Genomic DNA, 18,466 nt, shown 5'->3' with positions numbered 1-18,466 from the left:
GCCCCTGTGCTGCTGTCTGCTACCAAAGAATACTTGCTGAGAAGACATGAGGCAGAGTAAGAGCAGATGGAGAACAGCAACAGTATCATATCAGGGTATATTACTGCAGTATAGTTTCAATGCCTCTCTTGTGCAAGTGCAATTTACTGGGTCAGATACTGCTGTGCAATACCCTTGTGTAATCTTATGCTAATTTATCCTTAACCTCAGTTATCTTCAATCTGTATCTGTCAAGGGATATCTGTACCTCTGACTTCCCTGGATGGATACTATCAGTGCTTCTGAGCAGGACTGAACTGACTGACCTATGAGGCCAGGAGGGCTGCAACCCTCCATCTGCACTGCCCTTCTGCTAATGGACAGTGAAGGAGCGACACAGCTCTTAGTCCTCAAGCTCTTGCCAAGACTCTTGCACTTCCCTTACTGGCTGAGATGGGGAAAACCAACACCTGCAGTGGTAACCTCCCAACTGTCACTCTTGTAATGATAAGAGACTTTACATACACCTGCATCTGCAGCAATGTGAAGGACAACACATCTAGTGCAAAGGCCCTCTCCTCCCACCACCCCCCAGGCAGGCTTTGCTATTAAAGGCTGACCCTCAAGTCCTCCTAACAGACCTTCTCTCCTGCGCCACGTCCTGGGACCTTCCACCTCTCTGCAGGAGGAAACACCTCCCTTCTGCTTTGCTGGAGGGGAGAACGAAGGGGAGTCAGGTTATAAGCCTTGCCCAAGGTTGTGAACAGAAGATCTGAGATCAAAGCCAGGTTTCATGCGTCCTGCCCTCCAGCTGAACAAACAGACCCTGCATATTTTCCCCAAATTCTCCCAAGACCCTACAACTACTGAATTACAATCTAATCCAAAAGAGGACATCTCTATAGAAAAACTAGAGCTGGATAGCCTGAGGTTGTCCCATTCATCACTGCTACACAGGGAGGCAGAACCCTAAACAACCCCCTCCAGTGTGGATCTATTTGTCATTATGATGACAAGGCCTGTGGAGGGCTCTGCAGCTTTCCAATAGAGCTGGGAAAACCTCTACATACTTCTTGTGTCTGACTGTCTGGAGCTAACACTGCTCCTTTAATGCAGAAGGTCAGACGAGGTCCAACAATCCCAATGCTGAGACAGACACTAGCGCAGCAAAACTGGCTGGACTGGGAGTATGAGAGACCACAAAGAAAGGAATTTGAGGACAGGAAAGTTTCTGGTGAGTAGGGCAAAGAAAGAGAGCACTGGGAAGCAGCCAATTGTGCAGCTGAAATAAATATTCACACGTTTCTTTGGGGTAGACTTAATTGCAGGAGTAACACATGCAGTTGTATGCATAGAGAACAGAGCCAGGGGAGAAGGTGCTTGATTCAGCAGTATCCTCATCCATTCACAAACAACAGCACCAGGCTCCTGCTGGAAAATAACTGAAGAACAGAGCTGCAGATACAACCATAATAATACGATAAAAATGTTAAGAAGACAAATGCTTTCATGTGGAATGTAAGTAAAGGAGTAAGGATCATTTAGAGAATGCATGGAAAAAGAAGAGTAAGGAGTTTAGATGTTTAATGCTCATGTAGCCACAGGTTCTCAGCACCATCATTCCACCTGTACCTAAGCATTTTTTGGTTTTAATCTGTTATTTAATCAATCAACTATCACTGGAGATGACTTTGGGAACCCAAATGACCAGCTGCTGGAGTCCTTCTGAAGCAAGAGGACACGATGACATGTATTATTAACAAATGCCGATGTGCACACATGTAACTACTCACACTTGGAAGCGTTCATCTGATGACTGTCAAATCCTCCAAACGTTTCTGCCCTTCTAGGGAGAGAGATGGGGCCAACTCCTCCTTCTTGTTCCATGGCAGTGCTGCTGACCTGCTGTCCAAGGGCAGTGCCCAGGCTCCTGTTCACCAGGTCTTGCAGCAGTTCAACTGATAAAAAGCAACAATATCTCTGTTAAAGACCACTTTGGGCTTCTAAGCTATCTTCATCTGAGCTCAGATCAGAAATTCACATGCTTTACTGTACTAAGAAACCATGTTTCTATGACAATGTTATGAACAGTACGCATTCTCCTTGCAAAACCTCAGTCTGCTTCATCATCAACTCCACTCTGCGCAGGCTTACACCTCCCTCTCTTCCTCCAGGCAACCCTGGTGTGCTCTGACAACACAGTTTAATATTTTTTAGCCTCTCCAAAAATCACACCTTTGTCAAAAGACTGACTTACTCCTTGCAGATACCACAAGCATAGTGGTATCTGTGTCTCATCAAGGTGCAATAGCTGGAACCCAAGCCCTGCTCTCCCGCCTTGCTGAGCCTGAAGCATAGAAAAGCCTGACTAAATTTCAGTCAAGGATAAATCCTGCTCTGCTCCTGACCCCAGTGCAGATTCTGTGCATGGCTCTTCTCTGTGCTGATTTCTTTCCTGACCTCTTTCAGCAGCCATCAATATCTGCTTCCTTTCCTGATCCTCATTACTTTGTACCTGAGACAATGCTGTGAGTGGCAATATCTCCTTATCTATGCTTTGCTTTGATATAGAGAAGATTTGCCCTCCAAAACTGATGGTTAAGGATGGATGGCTTCACTGAAGGTGGGTCCATTGGTCAGTGCAATTAATGTGTCATGCTTCCTTGCTCACCTTCATTTATTGCAGTTTTCATGATGGCCTCTCCTTTTGGTGCCTCTTCTGTGTTGGCTCTGAAGAGCAGCCTGGAGCCTGGCATGTCCTCCTGCACAGAGCTATCTGCCATGTCCCGGAAGATCTTGGCCTTCTCCTCCAGCAAGAGGAGGATCTGCTTATCCTTCTGCTGAAGTTGTTCTGTGGGGGTGAACAGAAAACACAGATGAAGAAAATAAAAGCTTTGGCAAGAAAACTGAGCGATTCCCGAGATACTGGCCCCATCTAGTGGAATCTCAGGAACCATACAACCATGCCTTGGGCAATGCTGCACAGCAACAGCATCCACCAGGCTCAGATGGTAAGTAATGTGAGCAAGGTAAGGTGCAAGCAAGGATTTCAGTTCTTTGCTGGATGCTGGATTCTCCCTCATTTGAAAAGAGCCATAGCTCAACCACAAATTCCAACATAACAATTCCCGTAAATGTTCCAGAACCACTCCCCAGCTCTGTTCCAGGCAGGATTTTACCTTTCAGTCCTCTCACTTTTGCATCTGACACCTTCTTTTCAAAGTCAGACTCACAAGGGACTCCTTCGTCTTCATCTTTATCCCTGCACAACAGACATAGCTCAATTACTACCAGGGCATGACCATGTGCATCACCTGCCTTGCATTACCAAGCATAGCTTCATGGCTTACATGGTGTTCATTGTGTCTTGAATGATCTGTATCCAACCGTTACGCTCCTCTTTGGAGCTGGCGTGGACTTCCACCATTTCGGGATCTTTCACACCCATACTGATGAGGAACAAACCCTTCTCTTCATGAGCCACTTCTCGTACAATCAGCTTCTTCAGAGAGATCACAGTGGATTTCTGGTCCTTCAGATGGAAAGAAACAGGTGAGGAGGGTGAATAGTGCTAGTTCCCACATGCAAGCTAGCATTGAGAATAACCAATAACCATACTACTGCCTCTCTCAGGTTGTAAACGTCTTCTGAACCTATAAGCTAATTAACAAAATAAATCATTTTAATGGGATCCAAAGAACAGGGAAGGGTTTTGCTTTCCTCCAGTAGTTTTGTAGGAAAAGCAATTCCACCTTGTTCCATTTCAACGAGGAATTAATTTAACTTTGACTCTGTGGTTTTGCAAACTCTACCATGTTTTGCTCTAACTCCAGCAGACCTTTGATCTCATCTCCTGCCCACACTCTCTCTGTCATTAATATCAGAGCTCCTTAGACTTAGCACAGCTTGCTAGTGCCTGCTTCACAGGCATTATCTTCACGATCTCTCCCTAGGATGGAGTAAGATCTTGTTTTCAAATCCCACAAAACCCCTGCTGTTCTGAGCTCAGAGCTCACTCCGGATGGAGAAGACGTGTGTGTAAGATGACGTTCACTGTATGCTCTGCTCTGTGCAACCAGCCTGCTCGGCTGAAAGGACCTTTTGCTGTTGTGTCATCCGCAGATGAGTCAGCTCCTTTGTGCCTTCTATAGGATGCTATGACTGGGGTGAGTTGGTGGCTGTTCACTAGTGAGACCTGTCTGTAAGTCAGCCCCCCCTCCCCAGCCCTGCAGGGCACTGAGTCTGTGCTGATCATTGGTGGAACTGCAATAACAAATCATCAGCTTTCAAAATGTTCATGGAGTGGAAAGGTCATAAGGCTTAGCCAGTCTAGACCATGCCTGCAAGGTACAGCCCCAGCAGAGTCAATTAGGTGCTAGGCTTGCTTTAGCAGGTCAGTATGCCTAGTCTTTTGATGAGGCCTGTCTTCAAAAGCTAATGGTTTTGGTCTTATGCCTTACAAATCTATTCCTTTGACATTTCTTTTCAAGCTGTTCTGTTGAATTTACAACAGTGGCATTTCAGCACCCCACCCCCGCAGCAGCTCACAATATATTCCTTCTGCTAAGATTCATTTTTACAATGTTTGTATTATCCCATTGCTCCCTCCTACCCCAATCACTGCTTTAATTTGCACAAACTGAAAAGGAGTGAGTGTATCAAGTGACAGGCAGGTTTGCAAGGCCAATTATCAGCTGTGCCACAGCACTGCAGAAAGGAGAGCTTGGGCATGAAGACATGTTTTCCTATTAAAAAGACTGCAGTTTGTTCAGCAAATGAAATGTTATAGGCAAGAAAATTAAGTTGTTTAGCAGGCTACAGCTTGTTCACTGCGCAACACATAAGTGTCTGTCTCTAACATGGAAAACAAAGGGGGACTACAGGTTGAAGCCTTACCAGTGAGGCAAAGACGTACTTCTGGTCCTTCTCCTGAAGGAATACGAGCATGTCAGAGAGGAGAACAGCCTGGACTTCTGCAAAAGAAAGAGCACACCAGTGCAGTATAACCATGCAATCCACCCCTTTTAATAACACCAGTGCCTGGGAGGGATAGGGCTGCTTCTGCAAAGCCTGGAAGCAGGGTCAACCTCCCAGTTAGAAAGAGGAGCAGAGGCAGCTCCTGGAGATGCCAGGTTATCTCGGAGCTGACTTTGGGTTAAGCAGAACACAACAGCACACAGGAAACCCGTGGGATCTTCTCCCATCTGTCAGAGCAGGGGTGCTCCTCTGCAGCCACAGGCTTGCCTAACAGCAACAGCCAGAGACACTAAAGAGAAGCCCTCTTTTCTCAAACAACCAATATTTTAGCCCTTGAGCAAAATATCTGCACAGGAAGTTTTGGGTTTTATGGCTCTCCTGATGAGTGGTTTGTGGAGCATCAATTATCATGCAATAACAACATTTGGCAGCTGCAGCTTCTTTCCCAGGATATACTGACTTGAGGAGGCACCACTAATTTTGCTCACAGACAAACACAATGCTTGCTGGCTCCAAGGGGAGCTGACAGAGCCTGCATGGGATGTAGGACCTGGCTTTGTTTCATGGGAGAAGGAAGCAAACACCAAGCCAACAGAAGATTTTGAATCAGAATACAGCATCTTCCCAGAGTACACATGTACAGCCTTCCAAGTCTCTTAATGACATATCATAAAGTTACACAGCAACTGCCAAGTATATTCATTAGCAGAATGAAGCCCCCATGTTCCAAAGGGAAAAGGTCAGTGACCTGCTACACCACTCAGATGCACACAAATCCATAGGGCCAGATGGGATCCACTCAAAGGTACTGAGGGAGGCATCAAGTGTTTCCCAAGCCACTCTCCATCATTCATCATCAGTCCGGGCTAACCGGAGAGGTCCCAGTTGACTGGAAGTGAGCTACAGGGACCCCCATCTACAAGGTGGGCCAGAAGGAGGATCCAGGGAACTACAGGCATGACAATAACTTCCTCAGTGGCAGGAAAGGTTATGGAGCAGATCACGTTGAGTGCCACCACCCACCATGTACAGGACAAGATGATCAGGCCCAGTCAGCCTATTGAAAGACAGGTCTTGTGTGACTGATGTGATCTCTTACTATGACAAGGTGACCTACTCAGTAGATGAGGGGAAGGCTGTGGATGTTATCTACCTAGAGTTTAGTAAAGCTTTTGATGCCATTTCCCACAGCATTCTCCTGGAGAAACTGGCTGCTCATGGCACTAAAGTCACCATCTCTGGAGGTATTTAGGAGATGAGTAGATGTGTCACTAAGCGACATGGCTTAGTGGTAAACTTGGCAGTAGTAGGTTAACACTTGGACTTGACAATCTTAAAGTGTCTTCCAACCTAAATGGTTCTATGATTCTATTCTCTAATGCTCCACCCCAAGCCCTCAGTACAAAGGGGTTTTGTGTAATGTACTTTGGAAATCTTGTGACAGAGAGGAAGCAAACCAGAAAGTTAAACTATCCCGTGGGTAATCCCTTCCATTTTGTTTTGGGAAGACAGGATCCGTTCCAAATAGAAGAAACACCAAACTTTAATTAAAGCTGCAAAATGAACTCAAAGCTCTGGGATGTTTGCTGAAGTCGACATTTGCCTACGCTTGTCTATTGCCTGCACACTTTGCAAGAGGGGAAATGCTAAAACCCTCTAAGAAAAGTTCTTGGTATGCTTTTATTGCGCTCCATTTCAAATCCTGCAAAACAGCCTGAACGTATGAAGTAGCTGCTCTCTCCCTGGGCTCTGCAGCTTGTCTGCAGGCCCTGCTTTCACTGGGAGCTTGCACTGCAGACAGAGGTTTATTTATGCATTTCTGTGACTTAAGAAATGCAAGTAGAACCTGTACTTCTCGCAAGTTTTCACAACAGCAGAACTTGCTTCATCCACCATCTAAAGTTAGTAATACTCTCGGGGGCCTAGAAACCATCTGTAAACTTCCTGTTGCCATAACCTCGAAGTAAATCATACCCAATGTGGAATTTCATGTTATCACTGCTTCGTTGCCCAGCAGCATCAGGCTACCAGTTCCCATTCATGCCCAAGTACCGTAGTTTAATCAGCTTAATCAGCTGGAATGACAGAAGAAAAGCCCAGCCTTCCTACCAAGCCTGAGACACAGCCCTGTCTGCTCTTACTCCTACTGTGGTCCCTGCTGAAAGCTTCCTTGGGAGATTGTTTCATTCAGTAGAGAACTGCAGTGCTCAGCAAAGCACAGCACCTTAGAAAAACTGTTTCCACCTGATAACAAACAAGTAATTCAAGAAAACACTGATCTAACAACAGGCAGCTGCAGGGACACCTCTCCCCAACAGTTTGCATCAGCAGCTCAAGAGGTTCAAGAGCAACAGATGCCTGGCACACCTCTCTGCACCTCCAGTGAAACTGGGATGGTGATGCTGAGCCTGGGCAGCCCTTCTGCAGACCTTAGAGGAAAGGAAACACTGTGCTGCTGGTGGGCAGGGCCACCAGGAAGCTGAGGTTGGGTTTCAGATGCAGCAAGCACACTTCCTGAAACCAGTCACTGCACATGTGCATGGTGGCATGGAGATCTGACTCAGTGCTTGGGGTAACTACAGCCCCATCATGTTCTGCTGGCCCAAAGGAGCCCTCAGCAACTCTGCTCCTTAGCTGATGCACTGAGGTGTCAATACAGACCAAGACTTCAGTAGGCATACAGTCACCAGGAGGAAAAGCAGGTATCTATCATCCCAGAAACAACATGAGGAATCAGAAATGCTGCGATGGGAAGTGAGTGAACAGCACGGGGAAAGCTGCTATCAAAATCTCTCAAAGCAGAAGAATAAAGGCTAGAGACACCAATCTGAGCACTAATCCTACATCCATAGAGGGTGAGCTGTATCCTCCCTCGGCTGAAGGCACGTTAGTCTTACCTTTTAACCGACCAGCTGCATTCTTTAGTGAAACTGGCCCATCTCGGATGAGCTTCCGATGCCTCAAGTCCTCTCTTGCAAACATCTGGCCACTCTTCATCCTCATGATGGACTTGCTATCCGTCCGGCTGTAAATCTCACCAAGACGCATCTTCTTTTCATAATTGCTGACTTTGCTGTTGACTGCAGCAATCACATCTTTAACGAGGTTTAATGACTGAGTCAAGTCTTCATGTTCCACTTCGTTTTCTTTGAACAACAAAAAGAAACACCTCAATTTCAATTCATCCCTGTGAACTCTTTAACTTCACAATTTTCCTTTCTTCCTTCTCTCTATCCCAAATTCTCACATTATAACTTTTTAATACTTTCATGATACAGCCTAATTCTTCCACCTTAAGGGAAGTTTCATAAAACCTTTCACATATATGGCTGGGGAATATTCCAAATACTTTGTAACTGAGATGGTACAGATGAAATGCATAGATTAACCACACATTTTAGCCATTACCAAATCAGTCAGCTGAGAGACTTTAGAGTTTAAGCATGTTGCTCCATAATTAGCTACAGACAGACTTATAACAACTAAATCAAGGCACCTGAATAAGTAATCTTAAATGGAGATACAAAATTGAGTTATCACCTTACAGCCGTATAAGGCAATAATGACCAGATGAGTTGGCCTATTCCAAGTAAATCTGCTTCAGCTGAAAAGGATCCAAGAGATTTACACTGAAGGAACAAATACATGTTTAGAATAGAGGAACTGGTCCCCACCTTTGGTGTACTGCAGTATCCTTTGTAAAAGGACTGGGTACTTTGTGATTCTCTGTGTTACCAACAGGATACATTCAGAGATCCCAAGACGCCTCATCAGGGAGCTGTTCATTTTTTTCTGTGGAACAGAGAGGGTAAGTTCAGTTCTGTAGCAAAACACTCACATGGTTTTTGCATCAACTCTGCCTGTTCTACCAGGTCCTACCTTGATGAATGCCTGAAACCGCTTGTCCTTTGAGTACAGATCTTTGAAGTTATTTACTGCCTCATTGTGATGCCCACAGAATTTGCCATATGTTTTCTTCATTCGCTCAGCACTCTCACCGGAGAACTGCAAAAGACATGAGGCACAGGGGTCCAGTTTGCATTGAGCTCCTGCTGTGACATCCCAGCAGTGCCTGCCAGACTCTCAAAAGAACTGAATGAAACCAAGTTAGTCCAAGGCATCCCAAACCAAGCAAGCAGATCTCTAGAAAGTAAAGAGCTGAGTTTGGGACTTCACTGAGTTCACAGCACAAAATCTGGGTAGATTTAGATTAGCTGTAGGGAAGAAACTCTTCATTATGAGAGTGGTGAGAAACTGGGTTGCCCAAAGAAGTTGTGACTGCCCCATCCCTCAAACTGTTCAAGGCCGATGGATGGGGCCTTGAGCAACCTGGTCTAGACAAAAGCATCCCTGCCTGTGGCAGGGGTTGGAACTAGACGGAATTTCAGGTCCCTTCCAACCCAAACCATTCTGTGAGTCTATGACTCACAGGGCTTAAAAGCTAACAACAAAAAAATCAAGACAGGCAAAAAAAGGAGAAAGTGCAGATAAAGGAAATGACCTGCCCAAAGTTAAACAGCAGGTCAGTAACTCAGCCAAGAAACACATGGGGCATATTTTGCTGTGGGCTGCTACCAACTGCCAACCCTCCAGGTTATGGTCAAACCATTCTGTGCTTCTCTTTCCCACAATATAAACTGAATACATTTTGATCATTAAACTTTTCTCTGGAAGAGCAGAGAGTGCTTCAACAAACAGAGGCAGAGATTTTTAGAGGTGTGAAGAGTAAAGGTGCCATCAGCTGTGATTATCTGAATGGCATAAACACGAGGGAAGAAGAGCGCCTGGTTTCCAGCTGCGTTCTCAGAAGTGCAAGCATTTCCCAGCACTTACTTGATTCACCAGGATGTCGCCTATCCTCCTGATAACAAAGTTCTTTTCACTTTTGTCTGCCAGTGACTCCTTCTTCCTTTCCAGAATCCGCTGGAAGAAGTGACTGTGGATATGCAGCAAGTTTTCCAGGCAGGGAAAGATTTTGTCCACAACTTGTTGATCATACTGCAGTTCCTTTAACATCCCTGCGCTGTATACATCATTCATGATCTTCAAGGTGCGGACATGGTGCATTTCTGTCTGCATTAGCTCTGTATAGAACGAGGACAAGAGCAAAACCATGGTCACTGTAGAGTACATGGTACAGTATAAGGAAAAGCTGCCATCAGAAAACTCTTTCATAATTGGGGTTCTCTAAGGGGCTTCAGAAAATTTCATGTTAGGTATTGAAACATCAATTGTTTCATGTATGGGAGAAACAGGGCAGCAGAGTAATCCCACAGTAAAGAGCTCTGGACACTGTTGCTGAGGTCTGAACCTTCAGCACTGTTATCTGCTTCTTCCTAACACCTCACTGCCAGCTTCAACACAGTGCGCTTTTGCTGTACAGGATGGCTCTTCATCCAGCAGGAAAAGACTTCCTAGGAAGTTGCTCTGTTGTAACAGAGTTCAAATGTTATCAGCAGACAAATGAGGTCATGGCTTAACCCCAGCCAAGGCTATTCCTGTTCCTTTTTTTCTTTAATGCCTTCCAGATAGATGAAATGCAGAAAGCAAGCTTTCCCAAACACATTACATTTCTAAGAACTTCAACAATGAAACTTGGCTTCTGAAGAAACCAAGACAATGTTCCTATTCCCTGACCTAAAGCTTCCCCAATCCGTGCTTGCAAGTATATCAAGAAGCTATCTACAAGTGAGAAATTAAGATGCATGTATCTCACCGTAAATGACATCTTGCCGTTTGACAACATCTTTGTTCTGCTGCTGTAGGAACTTGCTGTCCACTACTTGGCTCCAGGACTCTGCTTCCAGCTGCTTGGAATCTAACTCCAGGTCTCCCATCAGCTGTCCTTCGTTCATGTCTGCTCCTTCACAAAGCAATGTAAGTGCCATTAGGATGTGGGTAGCTTGTCTTGTTTGAGATTCCTGTCTATTTGTTTTGGTTAACTTCAGTCATTTAGTTTCTCTGTCATACCACAGACATCACACTCTGCTTTACTGACAGAATAATGATCCTATGGAATTATACCACATAAGGCCTAGGTTATAAAAACCACTTTTAAATGCTATTTGCACAAAACTAGTTCACCATTTTCACACAGACCAAATTCTAGCTCAGCTGAAAGGACAATGGATTCTTTATCTACAAAGCAGCAACATCACAGATGAACAAAACCCACAATACCCAGTTTATCTTCCTTCACTTACATCACTGAATTGAGGGAACTTAGGCCTATGTGAAATCTGTGTTTTCAAACTTGGAAAGCCAGAATTGATGCAGCTGCAAGTGAACACTATGTACATTACATACATGCATGTAGTCATGCCTGGAGACATCCAGGGTCAGGCTGGATGTGGTTCTGAGCAACCTGATGTAGTTGAAGATGTCCCTGCTCATTGCAGGTGGGTTGTATGAGATGACCTTTGAAGATCCCTCCCAAAGTAGTCTATGATTCTATCTTTAAGAAAGAGTGCTAATTTGTGCCAGAACTAGGAAATGTTCTCTTGTCACCATAAGCATGCCCTTTTTAGTCTTTAGTAAATTAAGACCATTTTGCTCTTTTCAAGCAAATATTGGCTAAGATGTAAAAATAGTAATTATAGCTTAAAAAAGCACTATATATAAAAATATTGAAACTTAAGAAATTAATTTAACTGATTTCATTTTCAAACCCACAAAACTAAACAGTTCCTTCCCCATTCTGGGAAAAATACAAAGCACGAGGCATCATCATTAGCACGAAGAAGGTGACAGAGTGCAAATCTGTGGCTATATGAATGGGCCAGAGGTGCGGAATAGAAGAGGAAATGTATGCCCCTGAGCTAAATTCCATGTAACTTAACTGTAAGTGAAACCTTCTACATGTTTTCCCGCAGTTCAACAAGCTAAAGAAATTACTATGTATTACTACATTCCAACATTAAAGTAAATGCATTTACTTGTCCATTAGAAAAGAAAACACTTGCTGAAATGACAGAATGGATTTCCTATGTCTGGAAAGCAGCCACAGGGAGCTCTTACCTTCATCAACCAGGGACTCCACAGATTCATTCACCCGGCTGATTTTATGTAGGGAGTCTGTTGACTGAGACAGGAATTTCCAAGTGTGTATTAAACTGTCATCATTCCCAACTCTGCAGAAAAACAGAACACAGAATATTGTTTACGACAATAAAAACCAGCCAAATGTACTTTGAAAAATGCATAAGAAATGCATTTTTAATATGACTTGAAATCCAAAGCAAACACTCCATGGTTATGCACAATACAGTCCTGAAACACCATGAAGACTGCAGCTCTGTGCCTCCACCTGATGGCTATGGACACAAACATACCTGAGCTGCAAATGTGTGCTTGCTCTGTATCCAGCCCAAGGCAAGGGAACTCCCTCCTCGAGCACAGAGCATCTCTGTGAAGTGGCCTTGAATATAACCAGGCCAACTAACATGGCTCTGAAGTCATGCCATGACTAGACTAACCCAGACAATCTGATTGTGCAGAATACAGCTGATGGTATAATACATAATATGGTTATTTCTGGTTTTGTGATGCTCTTTTTGTACCTTTAACATAAATCACAGTGCACAAATTTAATGAGATCTGAATTTCTCCATGCTCGCAGCGTCAGATAATACACACACACTCATGCAGGCAGGGAGCAACCTTACCCTGCAATGTTCTGTATTGAGACACTTTTGGACAGTGCTGTAGGCTGTTGTGATCTCCTGTTATTGAATATTGAGGTTACGGTGTTTTCATCAGGAGCAAGTATTGCAGAGCGAGGGCGCTCCTTCGGTTGCGAGCCTGGAAGGGAAGCATCAGAGAAAAGTCAGTTCGTGTAACTGCATGGATAACTGTGAGGATGATGACTTAAACCAGGTTCTGCAATTCACTTCCTTTTCTTTCTAGAGCCATCATCAGGAGATCTCAGCTGTTGGGAGCAGCCATACAGAAGACAAAAACATCAACCCCTGTGCAGAGCTGGCTGCGTTGCAGTACACTGAGAAGATCTAGGTGGGATCTGCAAGTCCAGGAACATACACTTGAGAACTAGAACTTAATTTTATTTGACAAATAACCATATGTAACAATCTACTATGTTGGTTTTTAGTTTCCCAGATCCTATAATTATATATGTCTCCCTGCTTCTGGTCGAACTCTTGAGACAGCTTTCTCTATCAGTACATACCACAGAGAAATGCTAATCCTTATCTCATTATACTATAACATACCTTGAACTAATCTTTCCATATTTATTCCAGATTTTCCCTTCTTCAGATGCATTTCTGCTCCTGGAGCTATACCTCTGAATTTGATGGTAAGTACCACAGTGGGTACATCTGTATCATACCGTGTGGTTCCATCTAGTGATCTCCGAGCTATTACTAGGTAAGCTTATCGAATCATGGCACTACAAAACCCATATGGGCTGTTTCACTCCTATTCTTTGACCTCAGTCACACTGGGTAGGTCCACAGAGCAGTGTGTATCTCAGTGCAGCCAGGAAGAGTTTGTCAGTATTGCTCCTATTCAAAATTAAACTTTCTGGTTTTACTATCTCTAAGCCTAAGACTATTTAATTAACCAAACAAACCAAACAAAGTATTGTGAGCAAGGATCTTTACAACTTGTACTATGAACAATTTCTGTTAATATAATACTCCTAGTTTGATTCTTTCCAATGTCAGATATGATGGACATAGGCTTCATCTTCCAGATTCTGTGGACTTATCAGCTGTAGGCTTTTAGTCTAGTAGTTGTTCTAGATCTAATATGACTACATCTGCTTACAGCTACATGGACACTGCAGAAGTGGATGAACTGTGTGCAGCTTCAGTACAAATACTGAAACCCCAGACACTGCTTATCATGCACAGAAAATGCTATTCTCCCTGCTTCAATAAATGCTCATCCTTCATAATGTTGGATATGAGTTGTCAGAACAGCTAAGAATAGCAGATAGAGATCATCACCAAAGCAGAGGGAAAGGAAGTTTTCTTACTTTTGTTTCTCATGGTTACTGTGGGTAATGAAGAGGTATCATGTGCCTGCGGCATCCCTCTCTGTGGCTGAAAGAAAAATGAAATTCACTGTAATTTCTTCTTCCCTTCTCCCATCAGACTGCCACATAAGTAAAATAAAAAAGCTGTGCTTTTTTTCTGAATCCTCTCACAATAGATCATTTCTGGCTCTATGTGTCTGTAATATACCTATACACTTACCTGCACACAATCACAATCACACACACTTGTAGCCCCCCACTAATTGTCATCAACGAAATGGACAAAATAAGATGGAGAAATGTGAAGCAAATGAGAAGACAAAGTGCTGACAATACCGAAAAGAACTGAAAATTGTAATTGTATAAACATTCACCAGCTTGAAGAACCATCTGCACAATAGGTTCCTCACATCTGGGGCAAGCACAAATTCTGCACATTCCTCATATAACCAGCATACATATTTAAGAGGTTAATGTGGCATGAGAGCATCTGAGAATTAAGATACAGGACACCCCTGAATTTTGCCAGTGAAGTGTTTTGTGGGTTTGGTTTTGGTTATTTTTAGGGTTCCTTTAATTGAAGCATAGGACAGACCATAAGGTTCCTATGTACCTCAGGGAACAAACACCCTGTGGTGCTCACCTGCAGCATTCACACACTCACAAGGCCAACTGTGGTTCTGGGGAATTGCAGGAGAACTTAGGGATGTTACTATAGCAAAGGGGCCAAAGTTCTTTCCAACAAGCTGGAAATGTTGGGATGTATGGCAGAGGATGTTATGTATGTGCATGCTAAATTGTTTAAACCTTTTTGTTTATTCAGTAAAGTAGATGAATCTCTTACCTTCATTTTGACCTTTGCACAAGAAGCAAAACTCTCCTTACAGCCTTTGTGAACAATTGCATTGCAGTCTGTCAAAAACATAAAAACCCACCACTGATTAAACAACAAAACACAGAAACAGGTCAGTTTTTGCCGTTTCTAATCTGAACTATTATCTTGCCCAACTGAGAATTATAGCTTTCAGGCATCACTGCGGTTTACATGAGCAGCTACAGATAGTGAGACAGGGCTGCTTTCCTGGTTAATTAGCTCACTGTTTGTTAACATGGTTTCCTCATGGAATTTAACAGGAAATTCTGTTTAAAAATCAATACAAGGTTAAGCTGCCAGGGTTCCAATGGGTCTTACATTTAAAAAGAGAGAAAGAAAAAAGATGGAGTTACCCCTCTGAAAGAAAAGGTGGAAAGCAGAAGCAGGAGGCAGAAACAGAACCCAACTGTAAGGCCAGTATTTTCTCTGAAAACACAAATACTGTTCTCATCAAGACAAGATTTATGGGACCCAAAAGACAGGAAAAGGACAGGAACATTCATTTACATCAACTCAGACATATCATAGCCAAGATCTACAGTACAGGAACCAAGTGCTGCTGTACTGCAAGATTAGCAGGAGAAGTAACAGGAGCATCTGCCAGGTGCCTGTGTTTGTGAGGTTGGGACTTCCTGCTCAAAACCAGACTGAAGCCACTGGTTTAGTCCAGAACCACATTTACTAATGCAAAAAGCATCATGCTTTACCCCCACCCTTTGCTGCATATACACCAGAGCAAAAGCTGCTGTCTTTTACAGAACCCCCTGAGTCTGCCCATGATCCCTGCCAGCAGATTTCTGGGAAATTTTCTGGGAAGAAATCTGGGAAATTTTCAAAGATTATTAACAACAATTCTGGAAAAAGAAGTTTTAATTGGGCTTGGAACATTACCTCTTCTGACAGATAAAAGACAACTCAGAAGCTCTCAGTATCTCAGTATATCGAGATTCAGTAGCTTAGAGAAAACCTGTTATTTCCACTCATTCATGGAAACACATTTTAACACAGATCGTGAATTTTAAGAGTACATTACACTGTAAGCATAAGGTTCTAAATTATTTATAGAGGAAATATGAAAGAAAATAGAAATTGATGCTCAGAATGACAAAATCTGCTCATATTCCTAGCATTTGAGTCTACTTAATAGAAGCCGGTAGCTGGTCTGATATTTTGAGAGAGGTAAGGGTAAGGCCACAGCACATTGCTATTCTGTTGATGTCCCACAACTTCCTGTGCAAGAGAAGAAACCTGCATGTTCTTGCAAAAACTCACAGGAAGTATCATTTTTCAGATCAAACAAAGAAGAGGGATAGAACCTGGTGCATGAAAAGAGGCAGTAAGACAATTCAGACCCACTAATTCACACTCAAGCTTTGAAAGCCTGTATGTATCATTTAGCAGTAAGGCATTTTGATCTTTTTTAGACTGAAAATCTGGTTTCAGGGACTTGATTCCTCCAGTTTAACTCTTCAGCAGGCAGGAAGAGTTAATGCTTAATGCTAACACCTCTAGCATTAAGAATTAACCCCACCCCCACCCCCAACACTTGTTTTCTGCATCATTGATCATAAAAGAGGCCAGGCAGACAGCTATAAAGAATGAGGAATTTTTTGCTTGCTCATTTGCTTTAGAGCATGCTAATTCTTTCAGCATTAACTACCTGGTTTATGAAGCTGGGGGTGACCCTGAAAAGTGCAGACATTGATTTAAAATGATCCAGTGTTTAAAAAACATTAAGAAAAAGTCATCCACAGGTAGACAGAGCAGCAATGGCAGTAGTAAAGAAGTAGTCTGCTACAGCACAGGAACAACAGCCTCTGCTGCTGGTTATCAGTCACTTCCAAGGCATTTAATGACTGATTTTAAGCTGCAGTGGGAGAAAAGACCACTCTTGGATGTGAGCTAGTCTGGGCCTGACCAAACATTCCCATGGCATTCATTTTCTGGCTAACACAGAAAGCTTACAGTAATTTTCTGTTGTAACTCAAAAATCAAGGAAAGAACATCTATGCTAAACCATACAATCTTGCTGGATTACATTTATTAACTCATTGGGATATCGAGATTTAAACTGGGATATATCTGATTTTTTTAAGTGGCTTCAGAAGCTGTTAAGAAAGTCAAGCATGGAAAGGGTGAGGATGCATTTGAGAGCCGATAATTACTGATGTTTTCCAGTTCCCATCAGGCTGACACAGAGTGTGTCTCATGCAAACAACTTTGCTGAAATCTCTTCCAGGAAACTCCAAGCTGCCATTTGGGATTCAGCTGGCTGCTCCTTTCCCTGCTCACTAAAGTTGTTTCATACGCTGCTAATCTACCAGAATGAAGAGACAGAGCCTCCTGCTGCAGCCTGGGAGCAGTTCCCATACATGCTTTTACTCATCTCAAGGCTAGTGGAGTAAAAAGTATTATTAATAGTGAGGAATGGAGAGCTCTGAGCTGCAGTGAGAAAATGTCTTATTTGTCTGCAGATCCTGTAGCTTTGGGCACTGAGTAACCCAGCCAAGACTCTGTTCTTGACCACACAAATGCCACTGACCTTATCAAGCCATAGGCATGTGAAACTGGCTGATAAGAAAAGAGAACAGAATCACCAGTTTCGCAGGAACCCTGTGCCATGGTTCCTGCACTGCCAGCATTGTACTGAATGTACTTCACATGCACACAGGTAGTTGCCATTTGAACTGTGCTACAATTTCATGTATAAAGGGATGTGATGCTGTTCTCACTGAGGGCTCATGAAAGCAGGGTTTCACAGAACTAAAGCAATACACTGAATTCACTACACACGGATGGGGTATTTGTTCTTCACTGGAAATAAAAAGCCATGGTACAAGCCAGCTTTGCCTGTCCTCCATCCATCTTAACACAGCACCTTAGCCACAAGCCATAAGATGCAGCCAAAATATCCAAAGTTCTCCAGCTGACTGACACATCCCAACAACCAGGGGCAGAAATCCCCGTGGGTGCTGTAATGTCAGAGCACAGGTTAGGAACACTTAGAGACACTTCCTCACAGCCACAACTCATTTCAGTCCAGCTTCCATAAGGGAGCACACTATCTCCAAAGATACCCTCCCACCCCACACCCTTAAGGAAGAGGAAAATAAAGGGTAACACTTGTATTTCCCATGTCAGATTTAATGAAAAACAAAAGGAAAGGGAGGAAAAAACCCCGACTTACTTGCACAGTAGTACGAATCCTTATTGAAAGGCTTCATACAGTGGTAACAGGTTGCTTGGGCTACAACGGAGGTTGCAGTGAAGTGATGTCCATTTAACAGCTTCTTATCTTTTTCTTTCTCCTTGGAATCTTTGTCCTTCTCTTTAGTCTTCTCTTTATCTTTCTCTTTTTCCTGTCGAGAGAAAAATGAACAAACATTGCATTACTTTGCAGAGGTCTCTTCTCTAGTTACAAATTCTTCAGTGTTTGCCTTTGGCACTATGACAATATCGATCAGTGCACACCTTAACAATGGCCATGTGTGTGCATAGCTCTGTTGAAACTTCAGCTTTCAGCCCCATGGATATGGATTAACATACCATGGACTTGCAGACCTTTCTGCATGGGGATCTCGCCAACAGAGATGAATCTCTGTTCTGAAGGCAGCTACTTTCTTCCACTTTTGTGTAAT

At 43.4% G+C, this 18,466-nt stretch overlaps 1 protein-coding gene across 1 annotated transcript in view; it reads right to left on the bottom strand.

Moving 5' to 3' along the window:
• AKAP13 (A-kinase anchoring protein 13) overlaps window positions 1–18,466 on the bottom strand; it is a 73,273-nt gene that overhangs the window by 11,205 nt on the left and 43,602 nt on the right. The window contains exons 10-24 of the mRNA XM_031048621.2: window positions 18,016–18,187; window positions 14,799–14,866; window positions 13,955–14,021; window positions 12,621–12,756; window positions 11,968–12,086; window positions 10,673–10,819; window positions 9,790–10,040; window positions 8,836–8,961; window positions 8,631–8,748; window positions 7,854–8,102; window positions 4,876–4,952; window positions 3,330–3,511; window positions 3,159–3,241; window positions 2,651–2,830; window positions 1,773–1,937 (exon numbers count right to left, since the gene is read on the bottom strand). Coding sequence (XP_030904481.2) covers window positions 1,773–1,937; window positions 2,651–2,830; window positions 3,159–3,241; window positions 3,330–3,511; window positions 4,876–4,952; window positions 7,854–8,102; window positions 8,631–8,748; window positions 8,836–8,961; window positions 9,790–10,040; window positions 10,673–10,819; window positions 11,968–12,086; window positions 12,621–12,756; window positions 13,955–14,021; window positions 14,799–14,866; window positions 18,016–18,187 — 2,140 coding nt within the window. The remainder of the gene's footprint in view (window positions 1–1,772; window positions 1,938–2,650; window positions 2,831–3,158; window positions 3,242–3,329; window positions 3,512–4,875; window positions 4,953–7,853; window positions 8,103–8,630; window positions 8,749–8,835; window positions 8,962–9,789; window positions 10,041–10,672; window positions 10,820–11,967; window positions 12,087–12,620; window positions 12,757–13,954; window positions 14,022–14,798; window positions 14,867–18,015; window positions 18,188–18,466) is intronic.

This window comes from Melopsittacus undulatus, chromosome 9 (genome assembly GCF_012275295.1).
Source record: "Melopsittacus undulatus isolate bMelUnd1 chromosome 9, bMelUnd1.mat.Z, whole genome shotgun sequence".
NCBI classification, from domain to species: Eukaryota; Metazoa; Chordata; class Aves; order Psittaciformes; family Psittaculidae; genus Melopsittacus; species Melopsittacus undulatus.
Note: the sequence above shows the minus strand (reverse complement) of the source record. Positions and strands in the feature narration are given on the sequence as shown.